The 26,891-nt window shown below is 42.6% G+C and overlaps 1 protein-coding gene across 1 annotated transcript in view; it reads right to left on the reverse strand.

Annotated features, from left to right (window-relative positions):
- PolA1 (DNA polymerase alpha catalytic subunit) overlaps nucleotides 1–26,891 on the reverse strand; it is a 129,760-nt gene that overhangs the window by 32,132 nt on the left and 70,737 nt on the right. Inside the window, exons 29-36 of the mRNA XM_065451842.2 lie at nucleotides 26,357–26,489; nucleotides 22,096–22,227; nucleotides 17,879–17,954; nucleotides 17,667–17,765; nucleotides 12,085–12,266; nucleotides 11,450–11,575; nucleotides 8,550–8,666; nucleotides 7,399–7,492 (exon numbers count right to left, since the gene is read on the reverse strand). Of these exons, the coding sequence (XP_065307914.2) occupies nucleotides 7,399–7,492; nucleotides 8,550–8,666; nucleotides 11,450–11,575; nucleotides 12,085–12,266; nucleotides 17,667–17,765; nucleotides 17,879–17,954; nucleotides 22,096–22,227; nucleotides 26,357–26,489 (959 nt within the window). The remainder of the gene's footprint in view (nucleotides 1–7,398; nucleotides 7,493–8,549; nucleotides 8,667–11,449; nucleotides 11,576–12,084; nucleotides 12,267–17,666; nucleotides 17,766–17,878; nucleotides 17,955–22,095; nucleotides 22,228–26,356; nucleotides 26,490–26,891) is intronic.

Below are 26,891 nucleotides of genomic sequence, written 5' to 3' on the forward strand. Positions count from 1 at the left end.
AGGTGGGCTCCAACGCCAACATTGTCATGCTATTGTCATGCCATAGTCACACAAATTACATCGCCTTCATGCCACCATAATCATTCCTTAATTGTCATGTGATTGTCATACTTCCACTGTCTTCACTCTGTCACTGTCACTGCATTGTCATATTACGTATTTGGTTTATTTTGGTACTGCCGCGCCATGGCAAACATCAAGTTTGGTTTATGATGTGCAATTTCTTTTTATAATGTGAAATTTTATTTACCTTAAACGTATCTTCGCACTGCTGTATTTGCCTGTCCTTGCCATTTGTACTGGGTGATGGTGCTAGTCAAGCCTGTGTACATAGCGGCTTTTTGCCCATGCACCTCAGCATCCCAAATATTAGAACAAAGCTTTGATTTGTCCTCACACCACCATCTTGGAGTTGTCACCACAGTCACCGTTATTTTGTTGTAGTCATGCCACTGTCTGCCATGCCTTCATCATCACGCCATCGTCATCTTTACAGCACTGTCAGACCATTGTTGACAAACCATCGTAATCGTTTTAGTATCACCATCCATTGTCCTATTCCAGCTCCATCATCCCATTGTCACACCATCAGCATCAAGTTGTCACATCGTTGCCGTCATACCATTGTGGTCATTGCAGTGTCATTGTGCCGATGTGGTAAATCCACCTTTGTTACTCCTTTGCCATCATTCCAGCATCGGGATCACATTGTTGTCATGCCGTCGTCACTTTGCCATCCTCATGTCATTGTAGTGTCACTGAGCTCGTGGTCATTCTATTTCTGTTATTCCTTCATCGTCATAACATTATTGTCCTTCCAGCATTGCCATGCCATGATCTTTATGCCATCGCCGTCATGCCACCAAGGTTGTTCTTATTGTTATGTTGTTGAAGTGATTCCAGTGTCGTTGTGTCGTAATCATGATACAGTCATCTCCATACTGTCGTGGTTGTTCCCCCATCGTCATGTGTGGCATACGTAGAGTCAAGCATAAAAGTTTAAGTTGAGCAAGGTGGTTCCTAGTAAAAATGTGTTCAACTGGGTCGTATACTCTTAGTTGCAAATTGCCCCTAAGCTGGAACAGTGTTCTTCACAAACACCAATGAAAGCTTTAGTTAAACCGATTCCTTCAGCATGTGGGTTCTGCAGATCTTTCGCGTACTGCAAACTTAAAATCCAAATGAGGAAGACATAAATATGGAAACGCATTAACAAAAAGTAATGCAGCTTTTAACACTAAATAGGCCAGTCATGCAGTGTTGCATGAAAATAGAGCAAGAAAATAACAGGTTGCATTTATCTACAGTGCCAAACGAAATGCAATTATGTCAGCCTCCTACTGTGTAAGGTCTTACGTGTTTTTCGACTTTCTCGTTCCCTGCAACTTATTTAAATATGTACAACTCTAGAATCCAGAAGCTGTTACCATTACCACAGAGTACACATCAGCTTCCAATGTTGTCACTTCGCATTAGTAACATAACTAACAATACTAGTCACACATTAGAATATGTCTGCTGGTCTACTGGAATTTCTCGTCTGAACCTGTCCTCTAAAGCCTCTCATGTACAGGACATTACTTCATAGCAGGCTTACATACACTACAGAGGCAATGTGCTGAGCACCAACAACCCAGTGCTTAAACTCTCGGCCCCACTACTATTTTTCAAGGAGGAGTTCAGTCCCTTCTTAGCAGATCAACTGCAGCACTGCAGCGCACATTCGACAAATGCTGGAAGTTATTTTTTTGCTAGTAGTGCAAAAACACATCTATATACGTGTGTGTGTGCATGCGCCCCTACACTGAAGGGAAATTTTAAGCCATGCAACAACCAAATCCATGCCTTTGAACTTGTCCGAAATACTTCATTTCATTCATCCCTACTCTTAACTGCCCGCTCTCTCTCTCTCTCATCCATGCGCACACACAAGCATAGATGGCACGAAAAAAAATGTGCTACAGCTCCGGTCTCTTGATATCTACTGCTAATTTGCCAACTTGTATTCATTTCTTAAAACCTATTAGCACACTACTACTCTTCACGACACTGTCATTCTTTCAACTTCATATTTCATGACTAGAATTGGTCATTAAACATAAGCTGAAATTAGGTCAGGTCTAGGCAGATTGTGCATGGAATCCTTTATCCGAATAAATTGCCCAGCCAGAACCACTGTCCTGGATCTGGAGTTACTATCAGCAGTTTTGCGCCGCATTAGCTAACATTATCATAAAAAGTCAACAAAGAAATACACCAAGAACAACATAGGGAAATTTACTTGTACTTACTAACCGAATTAAAGAAATGACAAATTAATGGTAATGAAAGTGGATGAAAAAACAACTGGCCGCAGGTGGGATATGAACCTACATTTTTGCATCATGTGTGCGGTGCTCTTACCGACTGAGCTACCTTGGTGCCATTTTCCCATTCACTTTCTGGGGTATTTATGTTTTACTACTAGAACTAACCCTGGGAGTGTTAAGCCTGCACCCTCATTCGCAGACCTTGGCGGCGGATGTGGAACATCCTTTCTGCCATAGGCATCACAAGCCCTCGAATCTAGCAACATTGATGCCTCCAGGCAGCATGTACGAGTTTATCAACCAGTTGCTGTCATCCAAATACATCACATACTCGTGACGCTTGCAGCAGAAAGGATGTTCCACGTCCACCCCAAGGTTTGCGAGTGGTGGCGCTGGCTAACACTCCCAGGGTTAATCCTAGTAGTAAAATATAAATACCCCAGAAAGTGGATGGGAAAACAGCGCAGTGGTAGTTCTATTGTTAAGAGCATCGCATGCGTAATGCGAAGACATGGGTTTGTATACCACCTGTTCAGCCAGTAGTTTGTTCATACACTTTAATTTCCATTAATTTATAATTTCTTTAACTTAATCAGTAAGTACAAGTTATTTCCCGTACATTGTCCTTTGTGTCCTTGTTTGCTGGCTTCTTATGATATGATGAATAAAAATTGGGCCCCTCGGTTCCCTTTCTTCTTGTTCATTAGCTAACAATGTATGCTGAGAAACTACTCAAGTGTTTTGTGTATACAAGGTGTCTACCAAGTTGACATTTCCAAATTCTCTGAGTTTTCCAGGTTTTCCCTGAGTGACGCAGAACTTTGTTTATGTCAAGACGGGTGACACCACGTCGCCCGATGCTGTCACTAAGCATGATAAAAAATAAAATAAAAACTACCTAATCCAGTTTGAATGGTATACTATTCAAACTGGATTAAGTAGTTCTTTATTTTATACACTTTATTCAAAAAGAAATGGAAGGGAGGGGTTAGTAGAATGCATAGCAAATAAAATATCTTTAAAAAAATGGTAAAAACCATTGCAAATTAATTGAGTGTAACATTGTCAAATGCGAATCAGAGGGGATGCATACAGAAGGAAATATTAGTGGTAGCATCTCCGTCTCACACTCCGGAGACCCTGGTTCGATTCCCACCCAGCCTATCTTGCATGTTGTTTTTTTATTTATGAAGCGCCTCCCGGGATTTATTGCTCACTGCCAACGCCGCTGACTCCGACTTTTCTGCAACACGAGCTCCTTAACGCTGTCGCGTTCATATTTTCGAATATGAGCTATTTCTATCAATTGATAGCAAGCTCATTGGTATGTGGCCCAAACTTTGTCACAAGTGAGATTCTCTCATAGCAGCTGGAAAGTAAACCACAACTTCCCTGACATACTCTCAGCCTGCGCACAAAGTCTCAGTGTTGCGTTTCACTGCTTTAAATAGTTTATTTTGGTTTGGGTGAGGAACACCTGGATCTCGGCGTCAGCCAAAACTTTGTTTTTTGAGCTCAAGCTCCTTCAAAGAAGTGGTGGCACGCTTCCTTTCCCGTTCATTCCTCAATGCATAGGTCATTCCTGTTCTCATCCTCCTTAAGCTGCGCGTTCGCCCGGCGGACTATTTGAAGCCTTCTCCTGGTCAGTTTTGCAGCCAACGTCCGATTTTTCGGACTCCCTAGGGGCCGCGAGAACGTCTGAAAAATCGGGCTATTCGAAAAACATGTATTTACATGTAAACATGTATTTTACTGCCCTTAAGGGATCAAATCGCCACAGGCACATACAGAAAAGCTCCGAAGGCCTGTCAGTACACTTAATAGGCATATCGGTGCTCGTACTGTGACAGGAGATGGCGGGTGCACATGTGTATAATTAAGGAATACGTACGGTGTCCCGTGACAATTGCCCCTTCCCACGCTTGTTATGCTTCACTGCAACTATTTCGCGTATGTTTCAACGCGCAACGCTGCTGAACTGAGGCGAAGCTGACTTTCGGGAGCCGGCTTTATGCAAAGCGCCGTGCTTTTCGAACTTCGAAGCCAATCGCGAGAACCACAAAGGCGAAGTCAGTGCCATTGCCGACAGCGGCAAGTTCTTTCAATGAAAAACACGGAACTGCAAGAAGCTTAATAGCGAAGGTTGAAGCAGCTAAACCTAGTGTTGCCGCGGTTGCGGCTACGGCTGCCTGCGGATCTGCGTGCGACAGCGCCGGTTCGACGCGGCGAGGTAATCAAAATGGCGGCGGTGGTGTCTTTAATCAATGCCGTTTAGGACCTACGGTCACGCCAAAAAGTCCGGAAAATCGGACGGCGAAGGGTTTTTGCGTGCAAAATTTCTGACGTTCTTATTCATTGACTCTACGGATTACGTGGTGGTGCCGCGAAGCCGTCCGAATTATCGGGCGTCCGAAAAGTCAGTCGTTGACTTTACACTGGCAACTCCTCCAGCCGACGACACGGCGTCAAAGAAGATACGTTACGATTCCTCTCTGTTACTAGAGCCAGCATTACCACGACTTTCGTTCCCTTTGAACAAAATTTCAGCTAATTTTCCCTGATAAAAGCACAAATCCCCTGAGTTTTCCCTCAGTATATTCAGACTATTCAACATCCCTGGGAATTCCCAGTTTTCACGGTTGGTACCACCCCGGTATAGTAATCAACTTTACAACATTGTAGTAGCCAGTATTGTGTATTAATGTGGATCTAACCACTCCACTACACAATGGCCAAGAAGCTATTGTTGGATAGCGCTATTTTTATATTGTCTGGGTCTTCATAACAAAATTAATATCATGTTTTGTTTACATGCTACAGTGGTAGGTTCTTCATCTTTTGTCACTTCTTGATCAACACAGAGTACTAATGAATGTGCTGACCTAGCATGGAAACAAAGCACGAGAAAAACTTTGTTATGAGGGCCATCAACAACAGACAAACAACACTATGTCGCAATATTAACATATTTATTCTAATATAGATCGACCTATGTATATATATTTCTTTTGTTTTCATAAATGGTATCCAAGAGGAGCTGTCGACCTATATTTGTGACCAAAGGTCTTTTACCTGTATTCATGAACAAAGCTAGCAAAAGTACCCAGCTAACGAAGTACAATGCCTCAGCTCCAACCATTACATGTCACTGTCAATAAGGCAAGACTGCGTTGCCAGGTCTTATAAATAGCGGCTTGCGTGGCAAAATGTGGCCAAGACCCTATGGGACGCAGCAAGAAGGCTCCTGTCAGTGAAGTCGTGATGTGGGTTAAGGATTCATGAGAGGACCTGCCAGCGGAGATTATCCAGAATGGCTTTAAAAAATGCTATATATGCAATGCACTATATGGTACAGAGGGCGCCTGTGAAGCATCCGACAAGGACGCAGCTTGTGGCATTGACTAGTGAGATTTAGTAGCCAAGTTTATGGTAAATAAGGCTGTGTCATATTCAAATTTTTTGTTTCTTTTTAATATATGGGTTCACCTATATTAAAGTTATCTTTTATTTCTCTGTGATCTATTTTCGAGTAAATACGGTACTAAATGAATAAGTAAATAAGTACATGGCCTTTTGTACTCTGCATAGGCACCATACTTCAGGCAAAGTAAAAAATTGGCACCCTAACCGTCTTCAATCTAAAGCATGGGCCTCAAACACGTAGCTTGTACGTCTCATGTGGCCCATCAACACCAAGCTTCTGTATATGGCCTGCATCGTCTGCCTCAACAATAAGCTACTTCATCATCTCAATGCTACCTAAAGCTTAGAAAACTGACCGTGGCCTGTGTTAGGCTGTGTATTAACATACATTGGCAAATGTTAATATGAGTCTCAGACCTCCATAAAACATCCATAAGTGAAATGCTTCTCAGCATGCGGTCACACAGTGTAGATTATATTGTGCAATTCATGTGTCCAACTTTTATAAGCAGTCGATCAATTTCACTCCTCCGCAGGTGTTAAAAAAAGCAAAAAATAAAACTAAAATCATTCACTAAATTTTGCTGTTAGAAATTAATAGGTAACTAATTAAATCTAGCAAGGCAAGAAAGGAAAGTGCAATTGTGCAAGAGCATCACAACTGCTCATTTGCTTGTCTGTCATTACAATCCTTGCCTTATCACACAGGAATGCCTATTGATCTATAAAATTAAATAAAATATAATAAGGTTAGAAATGAAAGAAAGCCCAAGCAAGCTTTGGTTGTCTGCCAAAGAGATGTAAACAATGTCTCTCGTTTCTTCTCTTTATAAGTCACTTGCACAGGCATCCACATGTAAAACTGGTACAGAGATTATTCAAGATCTGTGGTTGCTTCATTGCATGCTACTAGTCAGCTTTCAAAATGGCAAGCTCAAAGTTATTAGACGGTATTTTAGTTGTGCACAAAACAGCCTAAGTGAAGCTTGGGTTCTGCGCATGTGCAATGACCTTGGTGCTTTCTTGGGAGGCATTGTAAGTCCTTTAATCCTTTCCATGTTGCGTTGTTATTATGAATTCTGACCATAAATGGCTAAAATTCTTACTGCGGAATTCTTCATGAAAAACTATATAGACACTATTTTAAATGTCAATATTTCAAGTGTTGTGCAAGTAAACACAGCAGAAAAGCGACTAGCAGGCCTGTCTACCTTAAAATTTGTAAAATACTAAACACTGCATTATTGCTGAATGTGGTTACTGTTTACTAAAAAACTTGCAGAGTTTTCTGTAAAGACACTGTGAACAGGCACACTGCTTTTACAGTTGTAGCTAGAATGATTTGCTCCACAGCCAAACAGAGATATCATGAAGTTTACTTGTGAAATTATCATTTAATGGCTGCTGAAATTTTGGTTGCCTCTATATGTAGGTTGTTATTACAGAGAGGGTAACAGTGCTGTGGGTAGGCTGAGCAGGTCTGAAAAATCTGACTGCAAATTTTGTTGGAGACTATATTCGCATTCTGTTGAGGCTAGTTTTGCCCTAAGCTGGCCATGAATAAAAAATTGTAGAAGTATTGATGTAGTAACTCAGCAACTATAAATAAGCTCTAAAGATCAAGCACTTACGATAAAATAGTAAAAGCTGACAAGGCAAGACTTACTTTTTTCAATCTCCGAGAGAGTTGCTTGTGCCCTGGAGAACTCAAAGAGCTTGCTGAAGTAGGTCAGCTGTCTGTACAGGTCGGACACCTTGTACTGAAGATGAAAAACAAGAGAGAGAGAGAGAAAGGCGGATGTGTCATGCATGCCCTGTTCAAGCAAATTTTAAATGGACACTGAAGGAAAGCATTAAATCAGGCTGGGTTAGTAGATTATAGGTACTTTCTTAGAACACTTAACCATGTGTTTGTCAAAAAAAGGCTTTGTATTACTGGAGTGGAGAAAATACCTATACAGGTAAAACTTCCTGTTTTGAATTCCATCCAACAATCATTTTTCACGACGTCAATGTATGGCATACAGATTTTGTGGTATATTTACACATTTTGCTTCGTTTTGTGCAACAACCGCTGACAAAAATTGCCAGGCTGAACTTCCGTTTACTTTTGAACTTCCAACACACTATCAAACAAGAGGCACTGTAGAACATAGAAAAACTTGTGATGTAATGGAGCCATCAGCTCTATGCTTGCTTTGCCACATTAAACGGACACTAAAGCAAAACAATAAATCAGTTTAGACTAATGAAGCATTGTTTGAGAATCCTGCAGGTAGTCACTTCAAAAAAATAGTTTGATTATTAGATGAGAAAATTAAAGTCCAAGTATCAGCATTTGAATTTCGCGCCAGAACCCCAGCGCCAGTACATCAGCGTGACGTCAGGGATTCCAAGGTACCTATGTTTTCGCATTTGGGCTGCATTGGCTGAATAAAGGTTCCCGAAATTTGCCATGTTTAGTATTTGGTTCCTTTAGAACACAATGAAGTCAATCTGTACCACTATATATAATTAGTAGGCCCTAGAAGATGCCATCAAAATCCAATACGTCACAGCCCCCAGGTGCGGGAACTTAAGTAGGCGTCGCCACCCGTATTTCGTTCTTGCACTTTTTCTGGCTTACCAAACATCTTATCGTTGTAAGAGTGGTGTTTTCGGTGTTGTAGAACGGTAATTTACTGATGCAGAAGAAATCATTTTTCCCTTTAGTGTGCTCCCTTTAGGTTGTAGCGAACTGACATTGTCAAGTACTGTTTGCATAAATGTACTTAATGTGTGAAGAAGCAAAGAGAAAGGATTGTACAAAGCACTCACCTCCGGCAGCATGGCTGATTTTTGGCATGCAGCACAAACAGGGCCAGATTTGCCAAAAACCTGAGGCACCTGCCGTGTTCTGTGGCCACAAGCAGAGTCTTCACAGACAAGCCAGCCCTAATAAAAGGCACATAAAAAGAAAGAAAAAAAAAAGAAAAAGAAAATAATGTAGGTGAAAGCTGTCTGATGATCTTTAGTGTGCTGCCAAGTGCAGTATGAAATTCTAAATGTTTTTTCATGTAAATACGCTCACACTCATGTAACAGCACAGAGTAGCATATGAAAGTGACACAACCGTTTGATTAAAGTGCACTGCTAATAAAAGGCATGCCTGTACATTACCAAACACTCCCTCTAAAAGCTCCCTCTCTTCACTCAGAAAGTGTACCAAGAGACGGTGTCCTTGTCCCTGCTGCCCGCCGTTCAGTTCTAGCTTCTCTGAGAGGCTTCAAGAAATGAACTGCCCTGCTGCCCCCTATGGTTTCACTCATAATTTTTGTGGCAGCTCATGCTAACCCTAACCTTAAACAAAATATCACTGCCATTCTACCTAAACAAATACAGTTGACTCTCGTTACAACGGACCCTGATAATCCGATAATAAAGGTCGTTTTATCTGAAGTCCGTAATATACGAGACGCCTCACTTCCAAAATTTTTGTTGCGGCATCTAACAACTTTATTTCAAAGAGTAAGTGATGAACCTCCAAAGTATATATATATATATATATATATATATATATATATATATATATATATATATATAAAAAAAATCACAGCTTCGCCCAAAAGGTGAAGCATCGATTGCGATAGCAAATTAATAATAATAATATTTGGGGTTTTACGTGCCAAAACCACTTTCTGATTATGAGGCACGTCGTAGTGGAGGACTCCGAAAATTTTGACCACCTGGGGTTCTTTAACGTGCACCTAAATCTAAGCACACGGGTGTTTTCGCATTTTGCCCCCATCGAAATGCGGCCGCCGTGGCCGGGATTCGATCCCGCGACCTCGTGCTCAGCAGCCTAACACCATAGCCACTGAGCAACCATGGCGGGTATGATAGCAAATTAAACAACCTAAGCAAGCCAGCAGCAGCAAGCAAATTGACCTTCGTGCAGCCTCTTGCTAAACTAAACTAAACGTTGAAAGCACAGCACATACGAAGCTAACTGCACTGGGTGCACTTTGTCCACATCACAGATCACTTTGAAAATGGGGCCCATGCGGGCACGTACTTTCTTCACATCGCAGGTCGCTTTCAAGACGTGATGCCAGCGCAGCCGTGTCGTTAACAGCAGCCACTGAAGTAGAACCCCCCATCTTTCCCTCGCCTTCCCCCCATGCCTCGCATGCGCAAGACGGGTGTGCACTTTGTCCGCATCGCAGCTTGCTTTCAAGATGTGACGCCCGCATGGCCGGGCTGTTAACAGCAGCCACTGGAGTAGGATCCCCCCTCTTTCCCTCGCTTTACCCCCATGCCTTGCATGCGCAAGACGGCGTGATTCCGTCCCGCTTTCCTCGCTCCCTCACACGCAAGATATTGAGCTGTGATTGTTGGCTGACCCTCGCAAGTCAGTTGCGAGCCCATGTTGACACGGCAAATCCTTTTATACGGCCGATTTCGAAAATCATTGCAGCTAATATCCTCCACTGTAGCCGATCATTCGTTGTAGCGTGGTCTGTTAAAAGCGAACTTCGTTGCATTAATAAAATAGGCAGACTACACTAAGGTTGAAATATGGTCCATTATATCCAAAAGTCTATTGTATGGGGGTCCGTTGTAACGAGCGTAAACTGTATCACCAATAACGGGCCTAGAAGTTAAACATGAATACTAGCTTATCAATGCCTTCAATTAATCAAAGGCCATAAAAAGTCATGACTCGTCAGATATTACAATGGTGCTTTGCTGCACTCACTCTTCTCTCCCCACCAGCCCGATAAGAATTTACTGTACAGAAACCTGGCAGATTCCTTGTACAGCTAAAGTTTTTGTATTTGTTACCCGGTCACATCGCACAAACGGAAAGGACCTCAGTGTAGCCCATAGGGTTTCATGAAGTACACAGCACTTGACTGATTGATACATGGAGTTTAATGTCAGGAAGCAACGCTGAGGCTATGAGAAACAATTCAGTGGAGAATTCTGGATAAATTTTGACCACCTGAGGTTCTTTATTGCAAACCTAAATCCAAGTACACAAACATTTTTACAGCGAGGCTGTATACCTCTACCGGCCAAGGAAATTTCTTGTGTCGTTGTGGTGAGCAAAAAACTTCCCATACGTGGTCCGATCCCGAAGACAGTGCAATGCCAAGCTGACTTGTGGTGGAGGTGAAGCAGGTGTTAAGCACTCCCCATATGTGGGCTGATCCCGAAGATAGTGCAATGCCGGGCCGACCCGTGGCGGAGGTGCAGTTTGCCATTAAGGGGCACACATACACAGCTTTGCTGGTCATTCTTCTTCACAGAGTGGAAGGGTACCGAGATTTTTTCATTTCGCCTCCAACAAAATGTGATCCCCACGGCTGGAAATTGAACACGGGACTGTGCTTAACAGCAAAATGCTGCAGTCACTGTGCCAGTGCGCTGGGTAAATGGCATTCAGCAAGGAAACACAATTAAGATGATGCTGAATGCGGGAACACAGCTTAAAGGCAAACTTCTTAAATTAAAGGCAAACTGAAATGCCACTTCCTCAGGGATCTGTAGTTTGGGGGTTCATTCTGATACAGGATGCTGCATCCCTCCATCCAGCACACAGGAATTTGGTATCAGTAACAAATTTTTTGCACCCGACACGCTAAAGTTTGCAGTTCTCTTAGAAAGATTATTGTAATGGCACTGGCGAGTCTCCAAAAGTGTGGGGCAAACACCAAATATTGGACTGTGCTTACCAAGTAAAACTTCTGGATAAATGATCGAATGACTAAAGTCATTTGATTGCAAAGAGCATTGAGGTAGCTGGACAAGTCAATCTTGCAACCAGGACATGATGCAAGAGTAAACTTCAAGTTCTTTCCCTGGAAAAGAAAATGAATGTTAGCAATGTTGAATGTGCTGATCAGACCATTTTCTCTTAAATACAGTAGAACCTCATGCATAAATTGTGGGGAGGTGGAGGGAAACGAGAGAAAAGAATTTACTAATTTGACGCAATCCAAGCATTTTTTTACGTGTTTTTACTCTTTGTGCCGCCAGCCATTTTTGGTATCATCTTTCAGTTATGTCAACTACAATCAATTTTCACTCAATGGGGCATATAATGCTTTTGCATTTATATTTCATTTCTATCTGGAGCACTAAACTGGCCTCATCTTATATAGTACGTATGCTCCCATTTAGACAAAATGAGCAAAGAATTCTTTCTCCAAGCTGAACAGCAGGGGAATTTCATTTAGTTCCCATAGACTTAGCGCACTTATATACTGTACTCCTCGTGAGATGGAGCTTTAAGGTCTCGTGTGTTCAACTTGATGGGAGTCTACTGCTGTTTGCAAATGAGCAAATAAAGAAAGTGTCTGACACTTACAGTTCCTTCAAAAATGTGTTCCACAGTGATTGTGGAACTGCAATTATCAACAGGGCAGCAGAAGCTGATCCTCTGGCAGTCCTTGTAATCATTCAGGTTTAGTGTCTTAGCAATGCTCAGTTTGGCACTGGGATCGTCGTCTCTGTTGTAGCTGTAATTCCGGTACTGGTGTGGGTCCAAGCCTTTGCAAAAGAGAGGAGGAAGGACACCAGTAAGGCTCACTGCTTAACACCTCCAAGCTATTTTTAAAAATTATTTTTGGAATGCATGGAATGTGTTCTTTAGCACATATGTGTGCATACATGCACATAACAGATGTCTGTGTCAACGCTTAAAATGGCATGGTGCAGTTCTGTTCTTCAGACACTGCTTGTTGGTGTTCATGGTAACCACAGAAGCCATGTTAAGGAAACCCGTACAGAGATGAGCAGATAACTGGGGAGCACTGCATATTCATAAAGTTATGCACTTGGCAAACTAAGCAAGAGTACAGGGAGCAGAGAGTTGCAGCAGTGACAGTTTACAATGAACACCAATACAGTCGACTTCAATTGCTTTGACTTGTTCAATTCGTGTCGTCGGTCATTTTGACCATGTTCAAAAGTATTCAGAGACGCTTACACAGTAAAAGCTTGTTAATTCGAATTCAGCAGGGATGCTATGAAAATTTGAATTACACAAAATTCGAACTAATGAAAGTCAGAGAAAAAGATCACTTCGTTAACGTGTGTATATAGTCCGACGTAACGTGAGCACGTGCGTGCACACACGCTACGTCACGTTGGTGAGAACAACGTCTATTGAGGGCGAGCTCTACCACTGGCAAAGCTAGCGCTGCAGTCAATATGACGTGGTATGAGAGTTCACGTGGACACAGCAGCCGTGCCGACTACTTCGGAAGCGCCGAAGCAAGCTGAAAACGAAACCTTAAAGTCCCAGCTGCGCTGCGGTTCTGATTAAGTGGGGAGGTTTTCATGCTTCGGGTGTCTGCTTGACAACACTTGAAATCACTATAATAGGTAGTGATAAATAGTAGTAATAAATCATCCAATAGGTAGTGGTTGCCTTCGAAGGCATCCAACATGGTAGGCTACTGCTTGATGCCGCAGTGCTAGACGTACGCAACAGAGCCCGTTGTCAGCCTTTCCACGTAGCCACAGGACAAGAAGCTACGTGAAGCTTGGATCACGAAACTTAGAACCGGCAAGCAGCCATTAGCTACAACTCAGGTGTGCAGCAAGCACTTCCTGAGGAAGATTTCTGCTACGGCATAGGTGCTGCAATGTTCAGATGAGTAGCGGAAAAAGTACCCTGAGATGCTTGCCCGCGTGCACTGCCCGGCTAATGTTGTGAAGCTCTGGTTTATGAACTTCTTGATGATAGATACTGGCATGTTCACTAGAATGGATAGGGTATGGTAAGGTGCACACAAAAATAAGGCATGGTATATGCTCATGTTTGTGCTAGCACCAAACAATGAACGCACTTGATTAAGAAAAAAAAAAAAAAAAAACCCAGCGGGAAATTGCTTGTTGAGAAGACCCATAAACATACAGAGCAATGCAACTTAAGAAAGAGTGATATTGAAACATCCAAGAATTAAGCCAAAAAATAAAAAATCTAATTGTCCCGATGGCATATCAAAAGTCACCGTAGACGTTGAAGTTCCTATTTATAACTAAATTATTTTAACGCGAAAGCGTTAAGGAGCCCGTGTCACAGAAGATCTGCTATCCAGCGTCCGGGGTCGTTTCGGCAAAAATATTTTTGAACCATCCTTACCCAGGCCATCCATGTGACGCAAGAAACTTACTGAACTAATTGAATTTCTCAAGCTGAAATACGTGGAAAAATCGTAAACTAGGACATACACACAATATAGACATGATAGCTCTCGTATTGTAATTTGACTATATGAGAAAACATAATTCTGTTACGCTCAAAGAAACTCAAAGAAACCCCTTTTCCAGCGGTTCCACAATTTATAGACCGACCGCGGCGTCTGGCATTTGCGCACGCCGGCGCGTGGGTGTCTCGGGGGCCATAGAGCGGCGTGCCCGGTTTCTTGCAATGCCTCCAGCTGGCACTCGCCTCCGCCACATCACGGCCCACACAAGAGGCCATGTTGCTACCACAAAGCCCGCATTTGTCCATAGGATTCACGGATCCTTGAATGCTACTGCATTACACTCTTAAAGCCCCAAAGCAAATTTTGGTTATACACTAGAAGTTGTTACGTGTCCTTTAGGGAGTGTTCTGCCAAAAAAATTTTCAGATCGATTCATTAATAGCCAAGATATAAATATTTTAGTGCTGCGAACCCATGCTTTCAGCAGGCAAGCTCCACTGCCAAGCGAAACACTTTCGCCACTCACTCCGCAAGCAAAATTCCTTCCCCGTGTTCTCCCATACCGGACCTCAAGGATCACGTGATGCGTACGTCATGGGCCCCGCCTTCATTTCTTTTTCTCCTCGCTTGTTTTTTTTCAGGCGCTGAGCACTTCCGCTGATGGCGTTGCACGCTGTGCACAAGGACACATGACTAGCGGTATAAGTCAGTGCTACACGAATACTGAGGCAGAACAAGCGGATCACAGAGCATGATCACATGTTGGAACACGGTAGAAAATGGCATAGTTTCTGTACCTGCGCACGTAACTGCACGACCGTGGGAAGAAGCAGATGAAGCGGAAGTACAGTCACCGACCAATTTTTCGGACTCCAAAAATTCGGACATGCTCGATTATTCGGTCTGCTTCGCGGCACCGCCACTCTCCCCAAAGACCATAATGTATAACAACTGCCGAAAGTTTGGACACCTTGCAACCCCTTGTCCGATTTTTCGCACACTCCTTGAGCCAACTCGATTGAGAGGAGCATGCACCGACTCTGACTGCTGCATGGTTCGACTTGCTGAACTCCATTTTTGTATTGAACAGAGCCTCCTTGCTGCCCTACGAAGTGGCGCTACTGCAAATCCCCGCTGCTTTCGCTTTGCATATCCAGGGTTAGCTGAGCTAAGCCGCAGCCAATTTTTTGAAGGTAGAGCGCCGTAAGGGGCAAGAAAGGTTTAATCTAGCATGACTGACTCAGCATTAGCGCCGCAGTCTGCCTGATGTACCTTCAGACACAGCGATCCCCAAATAGGGCATCCATGCCCACTGCCTCACCGCGCGGGCAGCCAGCGTAAGAGCGCAAACAAACCTGACCCCACTCCGTAAAGCCGGCATGCCTAGTGGACAAATGCATACAGCACGAGCACAGAAACTTCTACGTAGTGCCTAAACAAAGTCAGATATTCAAGGAGCAAAAGCCCCCACATTTTTTTCACTCGCACCCGCTCCTACTCGCGCCTGTGCAGAAACGTCGGGCACCTCCGAAAGTGCCATGCCCCGCTGTACTTACTATACTCGCAGACAACTTTTCTTGGCGACGAAGCGAAAGCTACGGGGGCAGAGCTTCTGCCCATGACTGTATTCGTACGCAACGTAATCAGGGTGCGCTCGGCAACAGTTTTGGTTTTGCCAACCTCACACAACCTCTCTACTTTAGTGAAAGCAGATACAATTAACTCGCCACGAATCATTGTTTATTCACATCCGATATGTAGCAAGTTCTGCACAGCAAGCATCGCAGCGTGTGTCGGAACTCCGAAGTAGCTGTATGGCGGCAGTTAAGACTCGGACACGCAACCGACGCTGTCATCGGTAGAGCCAGTGCAGCAGTCAGCTAGCTCGCTCACTCGTTTGTACATGGCGAAGTTTGCGATTTCCAGATAAGGGTTTTCTTGGTTTCCGCACAGACGCTGCAAACACTTTTTTTGTGTGCTTCAACAGTCTTTTGTTGCTAAAGTTGATCAACAGCCTCTCAGGGGAGTTGATTGGTGGGACAGCAAGCGACAAACGCTCACCAGAAAAAACGGGTGTCATATTGCGCTTGATGAATGTGCAAATCGTGCAACGGTTTCGGGTGTGCGAAAACTCGAAAGAGCAAATTAAATATACAATAAAATACCAATAGCTGACTGGTGAACGTTACGTATCGTTTCACGTTAGGTGCTGTAAAAAGCAAAAAGAATATTTTCTATTTCCCACGTAAGAAAACGCAAACAAAACTGCAGGACTACTTCCAGCAGCGGTGAAAGAGGCGTGCTTAGTTTTTGTAGCCTTTGCTTCATAGCCAAGAAAAGTTGTCCACGAGTATAGCAATTGTAAAGATGCATCCCGGCTAGCCTAGGGACAAACGCATCGAAAAAGAGGAAAGAAAGTTCTCTGCCTTCGTACCTAGGCGAAGACAAATATTCAAGGAGCAAAAACCCCCATATTTTCTCTCTCGCACTCGCTCATACTCGCGCTTGCGCACAAACGTTGGGCGATCCCTCAAATGACCGTCTCGTCAGATGGACAGAGCAAAGCTGCGTGGCGATGCCAGGTTACCAACGTGCTCCAGTGCACTAACACTCTCTCCATCCACGATGGCACGGAGTTCGAATTATCGGTGGCACTGCGGATTGCATTGTGAATTAGCGGGATGCGTTACATGTTGCTTTCAATACATTGTTGGACGGGCCGCGGTGGCTACTTCGACTTCTCTGAAATTTCGAATTGACGAGCTTCTACTGTATACTTTTCTGCCTTGGAAAAAGCTTATGTCAATGTAAAACTTGTCACATGAGAAGTTGTATAATATGAACTAAAGGTATTGATGATGAGTTCTTTATGGACTAAGCCAGCTGTACAAAAGATGCTAAAGGAGATATTTTCTGTTTACATTGCAGAACCTGCACAAGCAACAATCCATGAACACCTCCTGCCATATGTATGGAGATGTTAGTTGAGAAATGGAGTACTTGGAAGGAAATCCACAAAGAATGGCTGCATGTGTCTGAGAAATATGCATATATGCATGGTCGTGCACGATAACAGAACCATGTCTGGCACTTGCGTAGTGCGTACACAGCATTCTGTAAGTGCTTCTTTTGCGCATAATAACTTACACATTGTAATGCCTTCAATGCTGTCAACAGCATTTACATGATTTTGGCAGCCTGACCTGCGTATTGATGCTATGTGGAGGCAGGACAAAAAACTGAAATAACAGATCCTTGAACACAAAGACGATGCCAACTACATATTGCGGTGTACATTGAGTATTCTGCACACAGTCTGTTTTCGAGCTCAAGTGCTCAAGTGAACTACAATTATGGGATGTGTCAAGTATACAAGCTGATTTCACTGTAGTTTCTGAAACAGCTGCTTAGTTTGAATATAGGCTAACATGAACCATGTCTACCCTGAAAGGGTTGAATTAACAGGAGCTGAGTGCATAGCTGGGTGACACTTCTCCACTTGATCTGCTTCAGTGCAGAAAAACGAGGGCACTTTACTACAACCTACAACACAGTGTAAGCGTTAGGTCTTCAGGTCATGGTACTAAGTAGGATGGCCTGAAGATATAATTCAGGTACTATTATTTCATCACTTCCCACCTCGTAAAGGGTACAACACTTACATTATAAACATGAGCTACATGCCTTGAAATGACCGCATGAAGAGGATAGTGAGAGATAATGGGACACCCACCGAGGACCTCTGCTATCATGGCAGCATCTGTTCCCTCAATGGGAGCACATATCCGGGCCACAACAGGATGGATTTGTTGAGACAAGTAGTAGTGCTTATCTGAAAGGCAGGCAAAAGAACTGATTACTTTTTTTTCCCCTTTTCATTACTAGGACTGTTTGCATTCCATGGCATATAATGTTCATAGTGGAGGCAAATAGGGCAAGACTAACCAATTGAAAGGTTGTCGTTAGTCTTCAACTCTTCTGGATGGTAAGCCCTCTGTGAGGCAGGCAGTTGGCTTCCATCCTGTGTACAAGAAAAAGAGAAAAGTGTAGGTTCAGGGATGGAAGCGGCCAAGGAAGTTTTGGGGCAGCTCTGGGAGCAGCAAATTTGGCACTTTGGAGCAGGTTTGAAGCATGAATTGCCCATTTTGGTGCAGTAAATATGAATTTTGGAGCAGCTTGGTAAACATCAATAGGAGTGAAATACAGGCATATGAAGAAAAGGTGTTCCTTATTTGACTTTGCCGAACACTGTTAGGCTATGGCAGATCAGTTCTGTGGAAGCCCGCAAGGTGAACAGCTTCATGACAGGGAAGAACTGTCATCCACCTGATTGTGGCATGAAGCTTCAAAGGAAATCGATACAGGTTTCTCAGAAACCACCATTAACTGAAGAGCACGTCTGAGGTGGATCTTCTTAAGCAGATCTTTTTTTTGCATTGAGTCTATGGAAAAACAAACAACCATTCCCATGCTGTACGTTATATGCAAGAAATCGGCTTAATCGATCTCGTCTTAACGAGAGTTCATTGTATGCACCAAGGTACTTTACCTCTTTTACATATGGTAGACTGACATTGTTGATAACATAGGAGCTTAGTGAGTCTAGCTTTTTCCTCGAGAAACGAATGTAATTGCATTAAGCTGTGTTCAGAGCTATGTGCCAGGTACTACACCACTCAGAAATTTTGATCAGATCAGATCGAATAATTTTTATATAAGCTGGAGTGTTAACTGGGTGGTAAACAACGCAGTCCTGCACACAACTGGATTTTCAAAGTAATTCCTTTTGATATGGCATTGAGGAAAATTAAAAATATCACAGGGCCTAACACAGATTCCTGCGGTACGCCAGACATGACAGGAACTAATGACGATTTCGAACCATTAACAATGGTAAGCTGACTACGAGAAGAAAGGTAGTTTTCCAGCCATTTAAACACATTTTCAGGAAGACCAAGGTGTCCTGGCTTGTAGGATAGAATAACTGACTTGGTCGAACACTTTTCTGCAGTCTAAGAATATGCAATCCAGCCCCAATCTCTTGTCAAGTGCAGACACATGATAAAAGTGGAATTCAACCAGTTGTGTGCCACAGGAGAACCCCTGGCGAAATCTATGCTGGTTCTGGAAAATATACCTGTGCTCACTGAGATGGTTAGCTATGCTGTTATACAAAATACGCTCTATTATTTTTAATGCTTTGCATAACAAATAAATTGGGTGTAATGTTTATTATCTTTAGATCCTTCTTTATGAACTGGTACTACCTTTGCCGCTTTATATTCATCCGGAACTGTTTCCGTTTTCAGCAAAAGTGCAAACAGACGATGGAGAAGGCGATTCATGGGGCGTGCACATTCCTTCAAGATGCGATTCGGTATCATTTTTAGATCGTTTGCTTTGCTGGGCTTTATGGCGCTCAGGAGGAGAAATATTCCTTCTTCAGAGAGCGTAATTGCATCTATTGGTTGCATTACTTGATTAACGTCTGGCAAAATGGCAGTATCTTTGAGTGAATGTACCCGAAACACCGACTTGAAGTAATTATTTAGGACGACAGCCTTGAGTTGATTATTTGTAATAGTTCCATCCACTGCGAGGAGATGTGATACACACAACTCTTGTTTACGATTAGTCTTAGTAAATTTCGAAACCGATTCGCTGTTACTTCTTATGGACAATTCCATACCTTCATGAAAAGTTAATTTGGCTTGATGAATTCTGCTTTTGAAAGAACACTGAAATTTGATTAATTTATTTAGGGTGGCAACTGATTTGACCTTACGAAAGCAGATGAATAAGCAGCACGTTTGATTAATAATGCCTTGAATTTCATGCGTCATCCATGATTTATCCCTTTCTCTCTTAGAGCTAAGTATTTTAGATGGAACTTTAGATGGCCTGATCAGTGCGGCTGTGATGAAAATTCGTCGCTGGTCGTTGTAGTAATGGCGCCGCAAGCCGTCGCAGAATGCTTGTTGCAAATACCTGAGATCACGTGTGTGGGCTAGATGGACAGCTGCTGAGGCAGCATTAAGTTTGTCGCCACGTATTGAACTTGATCTGCATGCCTTCCATGGCAGTTAATCAGCCTGATCTTCGGACATGCCCTCGCACATGCCTTCACACTTCCTGGAATATGTGCTGCCTTTGCTGCCATTCCAGGGATGGGAATGCCCAAAGTAATTTGGTTAGCAATTTTCGGAACAGATGAAATTTCACTTTGCAGCAGATTGGAGCACACAATTCTGATTTTGGAGCAGTCTGTTGCACATATATATTTTTATTGGAGCAGTCTGGAGCATGCCAACATTAATTTAGTGGATCATTTTGATTAAGTAGGGCAACAGTTACCAAAGTCTCACAGTCTGTAGCATTAAACAAGCATTGAAGGGCTGCATAAAGGAATTTTTCATAGCATTTTTGCACCAAGTGCAAGTTAAATGACAGGAATTTCTATCGGTTGTGAAAAAGCTAAGGTTAGAGAACACCACAAAGGTTTATTCAAAGACGTTTCTTGGTAATGTCACAGCGTCAGCTGGCTCAAACTGAGATTCTGCATGCATCTGTTTTCGCTTCACAACTCACTAGGCTCACTACTAGAAGCACTTAGGCATCAGTATTAGACAATGAGCGATTGGGAGTGCGCCCCCTCAATAAGTAAAGCAAGTGACATTTCCTCCTCCATTGCACTCTCATGCCTTCCCTTGCCACTCAGTATGGAGTTTTTGATTGTGGCGATCATGCTGTGCAGCGATGCGATCGACACGATTTCAAGATTTACGACTGCCGAGATCAGAGGGCTGCGCACTGCGATCAAGAGCAGCTGTCATGGCGCCGGCACAAGTTAAAAAGAAAAGAAAGGGAGAGAGAGAAGATATCCAACAAAACAAAAGGGGCAGATGTTCGCGCATGGAAACGACACCAGCACAACTATGTGACTCCACTCCACCAACAGTGAGGTGCGGATAAGCACCAGACCTCTATGCCTTCCCTTGCTCACCGGCTCAAGCAGCAAGACAAAAGAACGTCACTTCTAGTTCATGGGGCTTAATTGGGTGTGGCTGTTCACACCCACACGTGGCCAGAATACGAAAGTTACTTTCACATGCGCTCCGAGACCAATGACACAATGCCCTGCACCACGCCAGTGATCTTTTGCAGACACCTGCCAAAGCCAGAGCTGTACTGGTGCAACGAGCACAATTTTGATAATTTTTCCACTTTCAGCACAATTTTGCCCAATTGGTGAAGTACTTCCACCCCTGCCGTTTCCTCTGTCTGTGTCGGGTTATGGTTTTGATCAGTCCAGTTGACTTGGTTGAATCTTGTACACATAGAACCTTGTACCATTGTACCTGGCCATTTTGCACATTGAAGTGTTGGCGCACTCACTGCATTGGGCAGATGTGCTCGCAGAAACAAAGTTTATGACCATGTCAGCTGGGGCGGTATGCCAGCAGTATGCTTGGCTCTCCTTTTGTGCGGAAAAAAAAACAAACAAACAAAAAAATGATGTGAGATGCTTATTTTCAAGGCATCGAGCATGAGGGGCTATGCAGCATGAGTGACACATAGCACTGTGTCAAATACCATACCGAATCAAATACCATACCGAATACTCGAAGCATAGAGTAGCAGATATTTGAATTTTGAATAAAATATTTCGAAGCAATTGCCATGTATGGAAGTCACACGTCCCGAAGTCCATGTGATAGCTGCATTCGTGAAGTATGGACAAAAATTTTTTAAAAATGTGGGGTCGCTGTGACGAAAGGTGAAGAAAAAGGTCACATCCTGTTAGCGTAACAAAATAATTCTACGTTCAGTGTAAGAAATTGAAGCAGCTAAGTGTAAACGAAATGAAAGAAGATTTCTTGTAAGGGCACAGGCACTTGTGCTCAGGGATTTGTGCCTTGTCAGCATATTTATGGGGTCTATGACACTGCTGAGGTTCTGGTGTAAGGGTCTGGACTGCAGCCCATGCAAAACACGGTAGAATTCGAGGAGAGAGAAGTGATGTACTTCGTTCAGTTGACTACACTGCTTATCTGATGCCAAAGCCCACAGCAAAGAAGAAATGAGCGAGAAGAAAAGAGCAAGAAATAAAGGGGAGGACTGAACAAAGAGAAAATGAAGTTGGGAAAAGTTTGCTTGCTTACATTGCATATGATGTAGGTGACGGCATCACCATGGCGCAGCTTCTTGCCGCCTTTGCTGTTGAGCCGTAGAGCAACTTGGACATGGCACAAGTTTTTCTTGTCTGGGTAGTCCTCGGGGTTTTTGGTGAGTTGCTAAAGGAAGAGAAAAATGTGGCGACGCTGCTTTTCACCAGTAAAAACAAATAGGAAGGGGGAAGAAACTTTAGCAGAGCTTCGCACACTCCTACTAGCAACAAGTTTCCAGAACAAAAGCTCCTTTTTTTTTTGTGCAAGGAAAATTCTAGACAAGGTGAGGGAACGCACTCAATTTTTGTGCATGATCAACATGCTACATGAAGCCAAAACACAAAAGCCTTTATGCTGCGCTTGCTAGAAAATTCATTTTGTTGCATTTGTACCTCACTATACATAGATACAAGAACTGAAATCTGGACGAGTTTGCAAGAATTCATACTTGACTTCAAGCGCAAAAAACTAGGACATAAGAAGGAAGACTAGACCAGTGCTCGTCCTGTCTATTGCCTAAGGGACCCCCAACTGTCGTTGGAAATCAAGATTTGATTGATTGATTGAAGTATGAATACCTAGATAACTCGGATAAATAATCTATATGTGAATTAAACAAAACTTTTTTCTTGAGGATCCCTCATGTGCATCAAAACAGTGGCAACTACTTTCACAAATCATGGAATGGAAATTCCAATTGGGAATGAGCTGCTCTTCTTTTTTCAGCAATGAAGATGCAGAAATAGTAGGCGTTACTGAAGACTGCAATTGAGACATGGAAAGGAGGAAACCTTAATGGCAGCTTTTCATTGGAGAAGTGCTGAAAAAGCAGAGGCATACTGGGAACTGTAGTAGAGGTACACATTATCACAGAATAGTCACCTTTTAAGTATTGATTCTGTAAACTCATCAGCAAGAATATACAATACTTATTCAAATCTAGGCTGATAGATTTTTTTTTCACATAATCATATATAATACTTTAGGGTCAGCTTAGATTCGAGAATTTTAAAGAATGCAACAGTTTTTAATTGAAATTGATAAATGTGGTGGATAGCTAGCACAATCTAAACAAGTCAGTGTCACAGCAGCCACTAGCTGCAACAGTAGCCAACTGAAGCATGTGAGTGACGTTGCCATTTTGACCTGTGTGCCCGCGTTGTATCAGCTTGCCGTATGGCGTTATTGTAATGGCACCAAATAGGCGATGCCACTATAGTGCTGGTTTCAAACAAAAGTTGTGCTAGTCGCAGAGGCATTGTAAAACGTTCAAGCCGGGCGGGACTTCTGCATCAATGAGAAAAAAGTCAGTCGTTGGAGGAAGCAGCAGGAGATGCTTTTCACGTGCACCGAAACGAGGATGGCATTTATCACACCCCAATGGCACTGATGATGTAGAATGAGATAGGCATGCTCAAATTTAATAAATGTGGTTTTCATTTTGTGAATGCTGTCCTCTTTTTTTTTTTGGCACATATTATAGATAACCTTTTTTTTTCTGGGCTTTGGGCTTTCTGGGGTTGGCTTAGAATCGGGGCTGGCCTAGATTCGAGTAAGTATGGTATATTCTTTTAGTGCAGAAAATTCTACTGCTGTTTGAGCACAAGCCAACAATGTGTACACACAGGAGCTATCTAACCTAAAGATGGGTGAGATTTTACTGCCCAACAAACCTCAGCTATAATTAATCTTTTCATAACCTGATATGATGAACTTTATAGATCTGCATATAACCATGCACAAGGAAACATTGCTGCAAGTGCGTATCACGCAAAGATTAGGCACAGCTGCACTGTACATAAAAGCAAAGGAGAGTGACAGTTTGACTATGAGACAGTGTAATGCGAGGGTCACAGGATTAATTTCGAATATCTAGGGTCCTTAATTATATGTACACCAAAATTTAGTACAAGAGTAATTTTGTACTCTGACCAAGCTGGAAATCAAACCTATCCCATGTTCAGCAGCAGAATGGCATAGTCAGTGAACCACAATGATGAGTCAGGACTATATTGAGACAGTCTTGGGTGCTTTGTCATGCAGCTAGCTTCTTGGCCATCCTAGATAAATGCCTCATGGAAAGCAGTGTGTTCTAGTGTACGCAAAACTGCTGCAGCCTTGCACAATATGCAAATTTTAACTCTGTGCACACCGCAATGAATAAATTATTTTGGAAGGAATGTAACTACGGTTGCCAACTCTCAGGTGGATGTAGGTGGAATGGCTGCCAAAGACCAATCTTGTCAGGGCCAGCAGCAACCAATCTGTACTTGCGACGAAGTTGCACAACATTTTTTCTTGATACCATGTGGCAATTCACAACAAGAAAGATTAAATAGTTGTTTGTCTAACGTGGCTATGATACAGGTACAGTCTAACCCACAATATTAAAGTGCCAAGAAAATCTCATTGTTATAACTGATATTGTCATAACTGGGTTGCACGAAACAAAGCCAGGGGTTAAACACTCAAACATTTTAGCCAGAGAGAGAGAAGTACAGTGGAACACACTAAAAGCATTACGGTTTTAACAATACTCGAATGCAACAATGAGCAGCAACACCACCCTGAACTCTTGTGTGTGTGTGTATGTGTGTTCTATTGTAAAATAAACTACTTAATACAATTTTTCCAAGTTGCCATATTAGCTATAACAATTAAATCTGGCTGCTGGGTGTCTGTGCCAAAAATTAAAAAAATGTGAAAACAGGAAAAAAGAAAATGCGAGCCACTTTGCCACATTCGTCTGTGCTGCACACCTCCCCCGCATGGCATGTTTGCGCAAAGGTGGGTGTGGCAAAGCAGCTTGCGTTTTTATTATTTTTTTGCCGTCCTTTTCTGAGGCAATGCGACAAACACATGCCATGCGGGGCATGTCTTTGCAGACACAGGGGTGTGTGGCACAAAGGCCAGTGTGCTAAGCAGCTCACACTTTTTTTGATGTAAGAGCATCAAATGGCTCATTATATGACGCCGCAAACAAGTCCAAAAATGGTCGATGCCGTACATTTATGGTGCCGTTTGTACGTTTAAAAAGCACGCCAATTTCCAAACTTTTGTTTTCTGTCATGTGCTGCCACTATGTGGGAATACAGGGAATTTTTTTCGCGCACCTCCCTTTTTCGGTTTCCGTTGCATGGTTTGTTTTAGCGCTAGTTTGCTCTGGCATGTCTATATCTCTCTATATCATGTCTCTATATCTATATATCACGTCTCTGGCAGGCGGACGGCTGTTCGGGTTCTGTTCCGTGGGCGGTTTCGGCTTCTTGCACTTGCAAAACTGATGGCTATGTCGTTACTAATCGCTCAAAAAGCGACCGCCTCTTTCTCGCTCGTTTAGTGCTCACAGGGGTGAGCATAGGAAGGATGCCGCTGTGCATGTGTTTCCGTTGCTTTCTTTGTTTTTTTTTTTACTTTCACGAAAACTAATTGCCTCTGGTTGGCGATAAGATGAATATTAACGGAAGATTGTCACACATTGTGCTTCTTTGACAGGCACATAACACAGTTTTCCTGAGTACGTGCACCTACGCAGTTCGATTACGCTATGGATGTACATATTATTGTAAGAGCAGGAACATTTGAGTCTTGCGAAATATTCTCGTGTGCACATTTTCAAGGCCTTGAACTATGTATATAAAAATGCATCAAATTTTTAATTCTTATAAGTTTTATTCCTTTTTTATTGTTATTCGTGAATAAATAGTATGTATATACCAATGCAAAATATTTTTTTCTCACTTTACAGTCACCCTAGAAAAATTGCGGAAATTCTTTTTCAAAATAAGTCCCTTATAGTTGGAACCTGCAATAATAATAAAAAAAAAAAAAACCGACCATGGGCAGTCGCACATGGTAAAAAAAATCAACCCTGAATGGGTTAAGCAGTACTACCGTTTAGTACAAACTTTTTCCAAGCTCCTGTCACCTACGACTTAACGAGGTTTCACTGTATGACAAGAAAACCTGGTTTATTGATTGTTATTCATCAGAAAAAGAGCAAGAGTCTGGACATTTGGCCGTCCTGACTGGGTCTAGTTTGGACTTGGGACATTTTCTCAAGAGTCGGGATTGTCCCACTAAACTTGGGACAGTTGGCAACCCTAAATGTAAAATAAAAGCTTTGCATGCAATCAGAAAAAGCTTCATACTTTAGTGCATGTGCCAGACAATTATTATCACCAATACGCATCATCCCGATGTCTTGCATTCTGGTTTAAACTGTAAGCCTGGTAGAAAGCTGAATCAAACTTACCTTTGTGATGCAGTAATCAGACAGTGGAAGTGAGTTCTCTTGAATCTTGGTAGCAAGCTGCATTAGGAAAGTGTTAATCCTATCTATGATTTCTTCCCGCAAGCTCTCTGACAAGATTTGGTCGATGACAAACCTGAAAAGAATGAGAACCACAGTTCAGAACATGGGGCAATAAGAGTATTGTTTAGTTTAGCCCCAACGTACACGCATCAGTGCCTGGTGTTCGATTTGAAATAAAATGTTCCCTGTGTTGTGCGCAAACTTTGAACAAACTGCACAACTAAGACAGCGAGTAGCCTCTATTTACAACTCTCTGATAATATTATGAATTTTTTTATTTTTAATTTTCTAAAAGCAATAATTAAAATTAAGGTGGTCGGGACGAGCCGCGGCTTCAATGCCCTTGTGCTTGCATGTATCTCAGTGATACATATTTCTCAGGGCCTCGAAAGATATTCCTATATTGCGACATTTGTGTGACCAAAAGCTGAATACAATCACTGCGCTAAAGTGAAGACAACAAGTAACATGACAA

This window comes from Dermacentor albipictus, chromosome 1 (assembly GCF_038994185.2).
Source record: "Dermacentor albipictus isolate Rhodes 1998 colony chromosome 1, USDA_Dalb.pri_finalv2, whole genome shotgun sequence".
Taxonomy (NCBI): Eukaryota; Metazoa; Arthropoda; class Arachnida; order Ixodida; family Ixodidae; genus Dermacentor; species Dermacentor albipictus.